Raw genomic sequence first — 14779 nt, 5'->3', positions numbered from 1 at the left:
TCTATATTATATTATTTTTCTTATTAGTCATCATTATTATATATTACTTCCTGTACCATCAGAAAGCTTATTTCTATTTAAAAAACATGGATGGACATTAAATGAGTAGAGAGTAATTTATGATAAAAGTGAATTACAATAAATAAGGTGATTAGTAAGGCAAGATAATCATTTATCAAAAAATTGTTTCTCACCATACACTTTCTTTAAATTAGGGATGGAGAACCTTTCTTCTGCCCAGGGCTATTTAAATATTTATAACATCATTCCAGGGACATAAAAATTATTAACTTAAAAATTAGCCTGCTATATTTGGTCAAACATTTAATTAACTCACCCTTAATGTCTTGGCAGGGCCAGACCATATGATTTCGAAGGCCTTCTATGGCCTGGGACCTGCTGTTCCCCATCCCTGCATTAAATAATCAACTACCATAATTATTTCTTAGGTAAAGATTCAGAAAACAATATCAATAAAATATGCAACCTTTCAGAAATCTGTGGCTGTTGCTAACTCTTTTTATATTATAAACAAGAAATCATCTTTTATCAGAGTTATATAGAAATTAAACTTCATCTGTAACTGCACTTTGATTATAGAAAAGTTGAGTCTATACTGAGCCTAAGCCATAATATTTTGAATATATCATTCATTACTTCATTTATTATTTCAGAAAATATTTATTGAGCACTTGCTTCCTAAGCACTATGCTAATTAATTGTTCCTTACTTCATGCCCTTATCTTTTCATAATCCACTTCTGAAACCTTACAAATTTCAATAGTAATATCATATGGCTCTGAGGGTAGCAGTAGCAATATTAATATTAATATAACCAAAAAAATCTATCTATATAAACTAGACCACCCGAGTAACAAAATAATTTTATTACAAGTTATCATATTTTTAGAAGACAGTTAATTGAAATTTAAATATGATTATAATTTCCAGTAAAATCAAACATCATTTTGAAAAAATAAGACCATTAACAATGTCAAATATTCACATCTTCATTGACATTATATGCCAATCAAATTTTAAAAGTTAATGAAATGGCATTACACATTTTGGCAAGACTGGAGTACCTTATAATGTGTTCTATCAACTTTCCATCTTATTGTTTAATTCTATTAATTATTGGGGAAAATATAATTTTTATAAAAAATCAGTACATGGTTTATACATGGTTGGCCTTGAAGGTTTACAAAAATTTTATAGCAGTTTAATAGATACTTTAAATTTCTAACTTTTATAGATAAATGACATAAAGCATATCATCTATGATTTTTTTCATTTTTAAGTCAGTTATATTCATAACACAAAATCAAACAACAGTAATAGTCTATACTTCTACAAATCTGTTTTCCTTTTAAATTCCCAATCTTGAAAAAAGCAGAAGAAATGATTTGGAGAAAATCAAGATAAACTGAAAGGTACCTAAATAACCTCATAAAGTAGCCTCTGAATATTCCCAAATCTAAGTATCATTATTAAAAATACTTTTGCTCTGTCACTGGAAAACATCAATTATGGTCCTTATACCTTTCATTTCCTTTCCTTCCCTTCTTTTATCTTTCCTTGCCCCCTTCCTCAGTCTCTCCCTTTCTCTCCCTCCTCTCCACCTCTCTCTCTTTGCTTTTTAAATATCTAACTGCTCTTTCTCTTCCCATTCCATGTGCCCAACATTATGGGAAGGAGAGGTAAACTTCTGTGGTTAAAAGAAAAACACCAGCCTTGTGTTAATTTTCATGGTATGTTCAAAATGTAGAATAAGTGACTTGTCTCCATATCAGCAACGTGCTAAGTCATAACTTATAGGCAATGAGAGAAAAAGGAGTGAGACAGAAAGTTTTCATTGGCCAGATTTAGACTAAAACTGGGTATGAGTAGTTGGTGCAGGAGTGAACAGGGCTAACTAATCAGGACGTTTGGTAAGCCCCAGGGAACCAATGTCCATTTTCCACTTGCTAGTCAAGGACAGGCTCTCAGATCAAGGGAGAGTTTGAAGATAGCAAATCCAAGAGGAAGGGTATCTAGAGGCAGACACTGAGTTCAAAGTGACTGGCTAGGCAAGACCATGAGAGGAGGTTCAGAAAGGAGGCCAGCAGAGGAGCTGTGGGAGGTCCTGGGGCTGGCCTGAACATCTAGAAACTCAATCCATTATGCATGACGATTGTAAGCCCGCATTTGACCAGAAATGGAAAGAAAAACCCATTCTTGTAGACTAAAACTCTTTGACCATAAAACACACAACAGTGGGTGTGTAATTTAATAACATGGCCCCTTACGACTTGAGAGTGATCACTGTAGAACCTTTTTGCAGGGTAAATGTGTAATTGGTTCTAGATCAATAAGCAATTTCTTCCAGGAGCAAAAGCTCTTGTTTCCACTTTTATTTATTTTTTTTGAAGTAGCAGGGCTCTTAAATCAGAATGGAGCAAATACATTTAGGAAGTTGAGATTATGCTAAACAGCAAGCATCCTTACTGCACTAGTTTAGTTTATCTCAACTGGTCATTTATTTATGACACCATAAAAATCCAGATGCTTTCAGTTTTGATTGTTAGGTATTTGCTGAAAGGCAGCTGAAATTACTTTCCCAGAGTCCCATTTTTAAAAAATATATATGTTATTGATTTTTTACAGAAAGGAAGGGAGAGGAATAGAGAATTAGAAACATTGATCAGCTGCCTCCTACACACCCCCTACTGGGGATGTGCCCGCAACCAAGGTACATGCCCTTGACGGGAATCAAACCTGGGACCCCTGAGTCTGAAGGCCAACGCTCTATCCATTGAGCCAAACTGGCTAGGGCCCCAGAGTCCCATTTTTGACAACTGCATTTTGAATGAAAAATTTACAACCGTAAATTTAAAACAGTTCAATAATGGTCATGCTGAAGTGTTTTGTTTTCTTTCCAACATTAACAATGAATTCAGCTCCTGGTGGTCAGTGTAAACTCCCTACTCAGTGTATTTGAAATTCTATAAGTATAATAGAAAACTAAGATTAAGAAAATAAACAAACTCCTAGATACTGAGAACAAACTGACAGTTGCCAGATGGGAGGGCAGAAGAGGGTGAGGACTGAAAAAGGTGAAGCGATTAAGAAGTACAAACTGGCAGTTACAAAAGAGTCACAAGGATGTAAATTACACAATAGGAAATATAGTCCATATTGTAATAACTATATCTGGTGTCAGGTGGGTACAACACTTATTGGGGGTGATCATCTGATAAGTTACATAAATGGCTAATCACTATGATGTATACCTAAAACTAATAAAATATTGAATGTCAACTGCAATTAATAAATAAAAATTAATGAAAATAAATGAATAAAATGTTGAAAATTAACCCCTTCCCCAACAATTTTTTTGTTAAAAACGTTTCTTTTTCAGACTAATTTTTTTATTTTGGTTCTATATAGTATTTTTGATGCTGGTTATGAAAACAGTTTGTAACTCGTCTTCCTATAAACCATATTTTTTTACCATATTTTCTTAGTATACTCGTCGACGACTGAAAAAGAACATTTTGTGAAAACGAGTATACACGTTTCTGCCGGGGAAGGGGTTAAGGTTCTGAAGAAGTCTGTGATAACATATTTTCGTGTTTGGTGATTTTCCTAACATTTTAAGATGAGTGCCTAAGGGGAAGAACATGTTGACCTAATCAAATATCCTTTGAGGCACAGGTAATGGTAAAGGGAGAACTTATAGGGATAGACAAAAACAAAACCAACTTACATGATCGCATGAGGCAGAAGAGATAAACTATACCTCAAGGATTAAAAGGGGCATGAAGAGATTTATATGCTTCTGGAACCTCCCAGAAGATACGTTAGACCAAGAAATATAATGATAAGAACCCTTGACAGTTTATAAATACGTGACATGGTTCTTATTTTTTTAAAATATATTTTATTGATATTTTACAGAGAGGAAGGGAGAGGAATATAGTTAGAAACATCGATTAGAGAGAAACATCCATCAGCTGCCTCCTGCACACCTCCTACTGGGGATGTGTCCACAATCAAGGTACAGGCTAATGACCGGAATCGAACCTGGGACCTTTCAGGCCAAAGCCCAACGCTCTATCCACTGAGCCAAACCAGTTAGGGCATGGCTCTTATTTGGACATATCAGTCAAACATTAACATCTCTAAACAATGAAAGCCTGCCTGTGCTTCTTTGCAAATATTGCAAGGAAATGAGGACATGCAAAATTGCAACCGTACAAATAGGTAACAATGCAGAGAGGTAGGGAAGAGTTCCCCAGCTCTACTCTGTGATGGCAACGTTAAAAGATAAAGAACGCTTTTCATTTATAAACTATTATTTGCTATGTACTATGTGCTGACTAAATTCTTGTGGGAGGCTTAGAGATTGGAGAAAAGGAAAGGTCCCAGGATGTAAAAGGCATTCTGTTTTCACGACACTCATGTATTAAAAATAAGTGTAAGACAGCACAGAAACAATGTTTTTGCCATTTTCTTTCACTGCCCCGAATATCTATAAAGTTTCCTTTTCTCCCATCCATGGCATGTAAGTTCAGACCATTCCCTATCCGGGTTGGGAAATACATAAGGACACTGGATCCATCTCTTTTGATGTCACCGGTATTATAACCCCCAGCTTCCAGCCAGAAGAAATGACATCTACAGGGCTGCCTAAAGGCACTAAAACACACCGAAAATAAACCTTTGTAGACAGGTAACTGAGAGGAATTCACACTTAAAACAAAAGCACAATATTTTCTATGATGAAGAACATTTCTTATCAATTATAATAGTAATAGGTATAAGATTTTATTACTCTTGAATGTATTTATATTTTCTGTACCAAAAGTTCTGGTTGCTGGGGAGAGAAACAAAACCAACAAACTAATTATAAGTAACTTACCAAACAAATAAAACCCTAACAGTGAAATGCAAAGCTGAATCTTATTTTTAAAGTACTTACTATATGCAGCTCTAGGTAGTCCCCCAGGCCAGAAGAACTGTCCACACGCACCAATACAGCTTCTTTCTGAACAGTGCTAAACCCTATGGCCAGTCTGTCTGCTCGCGTACTTGGCCGGTCATTAGGAGGCCACTTATATGTGATTTGTCCACCGCCTTTGCTAAAGATATACGTTGTCCCAGCTGGAAAACAAACAAACAAAAAGACAATTAGTCCAAATATGTGAGATATACCTTTTCCCATATCTGTTAGGTTGACATATCAGTAAAGTATTAAATTTATATTATGGCCACATTAAAAACAAACAAACAAAAACTTTGGCAAAGCAAATAAGCAAATAGCAGATTTCAATCACACATTCTCAAGTAAAAGATTTGTTGTATTTTTTTAAAAGAAATATCATGGCAGCTCAGTTTTTAATACACTCATTAAATCTCCCAGCAGGTGTTTCAGAACAAACGGGAGATTATTGCTTTTTCAAAGGAGTTGGACAAGCATAGAATGTAATGGGGTTTTATTTCTTTCTGACAGTTTTTAAGAAATAGTGTAGTAGGAAACATTGACTTTGGACGCTTGTGAAAGGAACAGAAACATATATCAACTTGGTCTTGAAACAAGGGCTGCATGCAGATGTGACCGGGCCATGCAGCACAGTGAAGCAAATCGCGACAAATACGCTGCGAATCAACTTTTACGGGGAACATGTCTGTTCACATATGACAGATGATAACTAATGATGAACAGCCATAAGCCCCAGTGGTCATGTCAAGAAAATACAGATATTAGATCCTATCCATAGAAGTCAAGTCTTATTTAACAAGCAACATCTAGTAGCTGTCACACTACCCAGCATCATGGAAAGACCCATTCTTTTTCCCCCACAAAGTGAATACTAGTCTTGCAGCACTAAGAATAATGTCATAGCCACATGCGGTGAATGTTCAGACTTTACTTTCTGGTAGTTATGTCAGTAAATTATCCATCTTACTTTAAAAACAGGTGTGTGGTTTTTGCTTTGTTTTGTTTTTTTCTAACAGGTATACTAAGCATCCAAGGCATTTAAGTCTTTTTTTGTCTTTGCTCCCCTGGAATTTATCTCACTGGGTGCAATAAAATCAATTGTTTCAGTCAGGATATTTGGAAGAGATGTGCAAAGATATATACAATGCAAAGAAGATCTTCCTCAACACACAGAAGTATTTATTGTTACCACAGGAACAGAATGTGGGGTACAATTTATAGAGGGATGTGTAGCCTTCCAACAACAAAAAATGCCACTACATATTTAATGTGCACCTACTATGTGCTGAACATGATTAGGAGAGCAGTAAGAGTGAATATTAAAATTTAGGCCACGAAACATCTTGTGTCTATGGAAAAATAGCTTCTACCAAGAGAAAGCCTTCTGTGTAAAAGTTGTATGTTCCTCGGTATGTTTTCAAGATATCTGCCTATCAAATTTCTATGATTACCAAATTTACCAATTAAATGAAGTTGACAATATCACACTCATGTATATTTAATTAAATAGTTAAAAATATCAATTTTTTCCCTTTAGTGTATTGTGGAGCCAGCTTTTCTCTGCATTATGTCTAAGTCATTTCCATGGTCCAGTGGTCGGCAAACTGCAGCTCGCGAGCCACGTGCGGCTCTTTGGCCCCTTGAGTGTGGCTCTTCCACAAAATACCACGTGCGGGTGTGCATACAGTGCGATTGAAACTTCGTGGCCCATGCGCAGAAGTCAGCGTTTTGTGGAAGAGCCGGTATTTTGTGGAAGAGCCACAGTCAAGGGGCCAAAGGGCCGCATGTGGCTCGCGAGCCGCGGTTTGCCGAGCCGCAGTTTGCCGACCACTGGACCCTTGGGAAACTTGAAGCACTGTGCACTCTGCCGGCCGTGCCTGACTGCTTTAAAATGCCTTGGTACATGGTCCTGACCCAAGAAGCGTGCCAGGACCATATTGAATGTAAAAGTGACAGAACAGAAATTTGTGGAAAATGCAACAGTAGAGAAGCTGTGCATGTCTCCATTGCATTTTTTGGATACTAATAAATAAACGTAGTTTCTCTCTCTCATGTGAGAATAGGTAGGTTATATTTAAAGGCACGAGCCCCTGTGCAAGCGAAGAAAGTTCAGAACATACAGATCTGTGTGCCAGGAACGCCAGAGCCTTCGGGACCATTAGAAGACTGCTCGTCTGGATATTAACAAGGAAGCACTATGTGATCAGTATGTTCCTGCTTGGTAATTTTTGTAGGTGATTAAGTGTTCCATGCTTCAGTAACGCCTACATCGATAAAAATAGGACAAGAACACTCAAAAGTGAAGATTTCTTTAAAACGCAGATGTGGAGATGTGGTGACCTCTGAATGCTGGTACCTAATTTTATTTTCTCCCTTTTAGTTAACTTTGTTCTCTAATGACGACGCATTGCATGTGAAGTAAGAAAAACATTCAAAACCAGAGATGCTACTTGACAATATAAACCGTATGAGAATCCAGGTGTTTCTCAGACACATGCAAGGAAGGCAGTGTTGCAAAGCAGAAAATACCTTACATTATCTTACAACATTATCTTACGGCAATTTTCTTTTATTTTCTACTTCTGCATGGAAAGTAAGGCCAGCATTGCTCCCCTGTTGCATTTGAGGAAATTTAGCCATAAGGATTGGCTTGTTATCTCATGTTGCAAACTTGGTTACCTCGCAGACCTGTAGGAAACCTAGTATCCAGGCTCTGACTCCCGTGTGGGACTTTTTTTTTAATTACAGAAATGTTTCTGTTATGATAACAAGACGGTCAAAAAAAAGTTAATTGGATATGTCAGTCTGAATTTATCAAGGCCAACTGTTATCATATTCTAATGTCTCATATCCATAAAGTGACATTTGCACTTCATGATCATATACTGTCCTTTCACCCCACAATGCTTTCAGAAAAGAAAAAAAAAAGTCACATATAAATGTGAAATGACAGGACATTTAATATATGTAGGTCAACATTTGGTTTAGGGTACACTTCCCAAACTTATGGAACTATGAAAGTTCCCCATTGCCCGGTTACAGGACTTGAGGATAATAATTTAAAGTCTTATATTTTCAGCAAGATAAATGTCACAATACAAATATCATTACTCAAGATTTGATTTCAACCTTTCCCAATAAGTGTTACAGCTTGGCCACTAGCATGCTATTAGCTACTCTGTCCTCCTTACAATGACTTTCCAATTCTTTACGTTTCATCCAAAGCAAAAGCAGTTTTGATACCCTGGGTCAAACAATACAATTATGTCTAGTGTCCTCTTTCTCCCGATAAATCTGAAAGGCAATCTCTCTTCCTTTTTCTTCTGTATGCACAACAATACATGAATTGTACTCATCGGCACAGTTCCATAATAAGCAAAGGAATTAGATGTCCAGCCATGACACAGTTCTCTCCTACCGACCTCTTGTAAGCATCTTAGTTTCCTTTTTAAAAAAAAAAAAAAAGTCACTTTGCATCAGTCTACAAAAATCTCTGTGTTCTTAAAGCCCTCATTCCATCAAGATAAGAAATTGCCATATACTCTGCATTTTGGTAACCTTGAGAATATGAGCATATTCCAACAATAAAATATAGTGGGTCAGATGACTAACATTTCCAAATCTATGTCCTTTAAATTCCATCTTTCTGAACCAAGGGTAATGATGTTCTTACTGAAGCAGCATCATTAAGACATTAAGATTGTAAACTCTGGACTCAGGCACAACTGAGCTCAAATTCCAACTGTATCATTTACCAGCTACATGATCTTGACAAAACTATTTATTCTAAGTCTTCTGTTTCCTACCTGAAAAAAAAAATCGAGCATAATAACACTATTATCTTATGAAACTTCTATCAGGATTAAATGGCATACTGCACAGTAACACTTTAGTCCCACTTCTGGCATATAGTAAGTGCCCAATACATTTTACAGAAAACAGATGAAGTGTTTGTATGTATGTCTGTGGTGAAAAAATAAAATGACTAATATTGCAACATTGTTGCTGGATCTTGCTATAAGAACCTTCAGGAAAGTTTAACTTATTTCTAAGTTATGTTCAAACCAAATGCCTTTTAAGAAATGACTTTATTAGACCCCCATTTTTATTAGTCTTTTCAGTATTTCATTCCTTGGATTAGCACTTTTTTCCATAAAAACCCATTATATCATCCATTACTTACATCCACTAATAATTGACAATGGGGAGGATATTAAATTGCATCAAATGGGAGCTTTCATGAGAAAAATAGTATTAGTTCATCACCATAAAGCATCTAGGATGGGAAGAATTATAGCTTGATGCAAAAAACTGACTGTGACTATTAAATAAAGAAGTAAGCCTATACAAGATAAACTGCAATCTAGCTTTATTTTTAAATTTTTATTTTTATAGGAACATCTTTTATGTTATAATATAAGTGAATTCAATGTGCAGCAACAGTGCATCTTAATCAGTTGCAAGCATTTTATCGACATGACGGAATGTATCGCCGTCATTATTATGCCTGCTTCTATATGCAAGCACTGACACTTCAGTGCCATGACTACTAATGGATTTATTGCGGATTAACCTTGACATCCCTCACATCACTGAATGTATGGGTGACTCAAATCCAAAGTGGTTTTCAGCAATCTCCACATTTAAGTAGTGCAGCAAGTCTACACTCATCACTCCAAATTGATTAACAAAGCTGGCTCCATCAGATGCAAATTTAGCAGTATCCATGCACTTTACACTGCAAAAAGTGTTTGTACAATTTACACATGGGGTCTTATTTCTAATGTCTGAACTGCTTGTGATTTTAGAAGAAGATATATCTTTAGACTTTATTTAACATATATTTACATAGGGGACTCTCTTCCCTTCTTCTCTTTCTTGCCAACCATTTCGTCCCTAAATGTGCTCACTTCTGCCTCACGTGTTCCTGAAAAAGCTAGTATATTCCCCCAAATGAATTGAACATTTCTGAAAAAGAAAACCAATAAGCATGCACAGGTATGGCTTGATTATTGGTGGCTCTGGATCCTTGCTACATGAACAATAAGATAATTAACTTCTGAATAGATTAGCTTCTAATTCTTAACATAACTAAATTAATAAAAGATTCTTTTCTGAAATCCTATAATTCTTCAAAAAGTCATTGTGTAGCCAACATGAAACATTTAGGCCATTATGATTCTAGTAAGTGTAACAGGGCTATATAACACTTTTTCCAGTGAAAATTTGCCAGATAGTCAGATGGAAATTAAAAGTAATACTCAAATAAGGGGAGCTATTATTCTTTCAACAACCATGTCAACAGGCTGCTCTTAAATGTAAATTTTGCTAAACAACTTTTACCTATGGAAGTACTCTTTCCAGTAAAGTTCATATAAAGCAAGAACAATAAGGTCACCTTATATGAAAAATAAGTTTTAGACTATGGAAAATTTTTTAAAGTGGTGAAACTTAAAAAAAAAATAAGAACAAATCTTAACCCTACATGTACACTAAAATAACAACTCAATACAGTTAATTGTCTTTCTCTGTTTCTGTATATTTTTTTTGTGAGACCACAAAGAATTCTTTCATGAAACTTAGCACAATAGCTTCCTAATGTTAAAATTTCAGACAGGAGCTTTAAAAGCTCAGGAAATGTGGACATCTTAAGAGGAGAGAGGAATGGACTCAGAGTAATAGGAGTTCCTACCTATAATATGGAACCACCTCTAATTTTAGAAAGTAATTGACAACAATTACCAAGATTGAGAAGAGATAGCCCTCCATGGTTACAGAGCTTCTAAAGATGCAGAAATATTAGAAAATGAAAATAAAGACCAAACGTATATCATAATTTAAGACTCCTCCTGGAAGATGCAGGCTTATGAGAATGGACAAATGCATTACAACTAGCTGCAGGGAATGGAAAATGAGACAGGGTTTTCACCCCTGGACCTAGTGAAAGAGAGCAGGTAGGTCCTTAACAGGACAAGCAGGGCAAGAAACATTGCATGCCGCTGAAATGGCTTAGAAATAAACCTGTAACCTGAATCAGACCAAAGAAAGTAAACTCGGGAAGAGTTGAGATGTTTTCCAAATAATGAAAGCCTAATCAAGTAGGCTCACAATGACATTCAAGATAGCAGGGACGATGGGAGGTTTTTCATAAATGGCAAGTCGCATGCTCCATCAGAACCCTAGACTCCTAGGAATTAAGAATCTCCTACTGGGGATGTGCCCGCAACCCAGGTACATGCCCTTGACCGGAATCGAACCTGGGACCTTTCAGTCCGCAAGCCGATGCTCTATCCACTGAGCCAAACCGGTTTTGGCATGAATTATTTTTTTTTTTAAAGTTTGTGGACCATTTACAAAATTAAATGCAAACTGAGAAAAACAGGAAATGCCAACTATGGGAGCACCCAGTTTTCCTGCATTGGAATCTCCTAGGAGGGACACTGTGAAGAGTCAGTGCACACTTGCTATTCTATTAAACACGAATCGTGAACTCGGTTCAAGTTCTTTCACTAAAAACTCTCGAAACCCATGCAAATCCAAAATATTGCCAGACTCTCAGGGTCCATGGGGTCTCGTGAGGCTCTAACAATTAACGTCTGCCAAACTTCCAACGGGATCAAAGGAGGCTGAACCACTCAGACTCCTCAGCAAACATGGAGGCCTGAAAGCAGAGAGCGTCTCCCCACTACTATACAAGATCCAGCTCTCCTCCAGCCAAGATGCCATTTTAAAATAAAAACGCGGTGTGTGCTTATTCAATGAGAAATTTTAATTAAAATAAAACTATCAAGAAAATGGAACTGCAAAAAGCTATCATGATTCCTATGAGGTTAACAACCATTCCTCTCAAACGTAATTTCAATAGTAATTATGTACTTCCATGAGAAAATAAGAACATTTTCCCTTTGCCTATTGGCCCAAAACTTTTCTCTAATAAAAATCTTTTTCTATTAAACATTCCATATTTTTCTAGTCTATATGTCCTATAATAAAAAAAATCATATATTCTTGTGATCTAGGAAAGAATAATATATTTATAAATGCATCCTGTATATTTTTCATTTTGATATTTGACATTTTCATATTTTGACATTTATGGAAAGAACATGCTCTGTGGAAAAAAGTATCAATTATTTTGAAACCAAGCATGCTCCTTTCTAATAACTGTAATAATTCTTTAGAATCGGAGTGGAGTCATGGCTGACCAACCTTGTCCATGTCTTAGGCATGTATTTAGGGGTTCCACAAATAGTACCCAGCCCGTGTGATGTGGGGAGGCTCAAAGCTTCTGGAATGACACTTAGCAGAAATGATTCATTCACATTCTGACATTTTCCGAGTCACGCCTGAATCTTTACAAGGTGTGAGGCCTTTGCAAAGCCTTATTGTAGGCATCTGCCTCCAAAGCCATCCAAGCGTTTGGCTCATTCTGAGACCTCAGATTTGGGGAACAGGCGTGCAGAAGACAAATCTTTGTTATTAATACTATAATCCCTCTATTCTACACCTCAGAGTTCCTCTCATTTAACATCTTCCGGCCTGTCTGCTATATTTAAGTCATTTTCTCCCCACCCCAGACCCAGCTAAAACTATTTGCTAGTTATTTTGGACCGGAACTGGATAGAATATTAGCTTCTGACTTAGAAGTAGCATCAAATTGAGCTCCAACTCTTATCACCTAGGCATTCACGAGTGGAATACAACTTTTCCTCCCGAAGTAACTTTTGCTCTTGCTGGTTTATGCTTCTCTGAAGCATGCCTAGTTTTCTTTTTCAGTCCTGCATCCCACTCTCATTCCTCTGTATCTACAGAACTTATTTTTAACTTATGAACTATTATATATCAGAGATGTCTTTTATTGAAATTTCTATCTTAAAAGTATGTCAACTGAAGAGAGTAGATTTCATTTTTGGTATCTTCATGAAACTCATGTGCTTTTATTCAGTTATCAATCATGAACAAGGACATAATATATTCCTTGAACTATGTCGGGATTATTGATACAATAATGAATAACATAAGGCTCCCGATTCTCAGATGCGTATAACAAATTTCATGCTTACATCCGTTAACAAAACGGAACGAATGTCTGTAGTTGTATAAGAAATCTAGAGAAATTCACCAAATACAACAAGTTCAGATGAGGGAATTGATTTTCATTCGCACTGTATGTGCACACCCACATGTGGTATTTTGTGGAAGAGCCACACTCAAGGAGCCGCAGTTTGCCAACCACTGGCCTAGAACACTCTGATAATGAATACCATTCTCTATTTCATTATGTCAGAGCAAGGAATAGCTGTGATGAGTCATAAGGCTCTTCAACCAGGTAATGGTGAACATAAGAGAGTAGGTACCTGTTCTTATAATTTATTTGAAGAGACTATCCGAAAGATCTCCCTATTTTATAGGGAAAAGCAGGATGTAGCCTGCTAGTCCTTAGGTTTTAAGAATGTATAATCTTCAGAAAAACCGATGAGGCAGCACTGTACCCAGGTGATCAAAACTGCCACCACCAGAAATGGAATATATCTAATTCAGATCCTCCAAACATGATGTGCTGAGAAGGGCACAACATCGGTTCTGTACTGTTTTTGCCAAAAATGCAGAGCCTCAGTCTAATCCTAAGAACGCATCCAAGAAACTCAAATTGCAGACATTCTACAAAATAACTGGCGGCGTTCCTCAAATGAGTCAAGATGAGAGACATCAGAAGAGTGAAAAACTCCCAAACTGGAGGGGATCAAGGACACATGACAACTAGAGGCAATGTGAGATCTCGGAAAAGACCATAATTGGGACAACTGGTAATTTTTTTAAATAAGGTCTTTAGCTTAGTTAATATCATTACGTCAATGTTGATTTCCCTGTTTCAATTACTGGACTATAGTTACGTAAGATGTGAACTTTGGGGGAGGTAGCTGAAAGGATAAGGAAAACCTGTGTTTTACTTCTATACTTTTTTTTATAAATCTAAAATTATTTCAGAACAATTTTCAAAGGGAATGTATTAATCATGAAAAAACAATTTAGGATTTGAATAAGATTGTTGATGGTGGGCTTCTGTGAAACACAGGTAGCTTGAAAAATCCCTAGCTCTTGAAATGAAGTGTAACTGGAGATTTTGCTTGGCTATGAGAACCAGAGAGCATTTGGAGGTAGGTGGAAGACTTACATATTTTTCTACATATAAGAAATTTGCTTATAAGATAGCTCATTGTAAACAAACCATAATTAAGCCTTTAAAATGAAGGTACTTAAAAATTCAGATTAAAAAAAAAAGCCTAAATAGAACAGTCAAATCTGAGATCAGTTCACCCAGTAGACCAAGTACTCATTCATCCAGTTATCTATTCATTTATCAGGGTGGATCAATGTAGAAGTCACTGAAATTCTTATGAAATAGTTTCCAGCCCTAAAATCATGTAGGTAAATAGCCTTGAGATAAAATGTGCCTTTCCCATCTTATTTAAACTGACTCAAATTAGTGTGTGAGCTAATTCTTTTCATAAGTTTGAAATCTAAGAGGGATACTAGTGATACGAAGAGACAAAAAAAAATAAAACAGAACAGATGTTAACATATGTTTTTCTAATATATTCTGATAATTACATGTGTAAAAAGAAGTATATACAGTTGTTGTGATAGAAGAGATGAGTCAAAAGACAAGGAATTTTGGTCATTTTAGAGGGAAGATTTATATTTCTTCTAACTTAATAAGGGAAAGAAATCCAGTGTGAAATTAGTTTAGAAGTTATTTGAAAGATTGAAAGCCAGATGAGCTTAGAAAAATGA

The 14779-nt window shown here is 36.2% G+C and overlaps 1 protein-coding gene across 1 annotated transcript in view; it reads right to left on the bottom strand.

The window, feature by feature from the left end:
• NRXN1 (neurexin 1) overlaps positions 1-14779 on the bottom strand; it is an 889774-nt gene that overhangs the window by 268035 nt on the left and 606960 nt on the right. The window contains exon 16 of the mRNA XM_015557923.1: positions 4964-5145. Within this exon, the coding sequence (XP_015413409.1) occupies positions 4964-5145 (182 nt within the window). The remainder of the gene's footprint in view (positions 1-4963; positions 5146-14779) is intronic.

The sequence above is a fragment of the Myotis davidii genome, unplaced genomic scaffold (assembly GCF_000327345.1).
Source record: "Myotis davidii unplaced genomic scaffold, ASM32734v1 scaffold6, whole genome shotgun sequence".
Taxonomy (NCBI): Eukaryota; Metazoa; Chordata; class Mammalia; order Chiroptera; family Vespertilionidae; genus Myotis; species Myotis davidii.
Note: the sequence above shows the minus strand (reverse complement) of the source record. Positions and strands in the feature narration are given on the sequence as shown.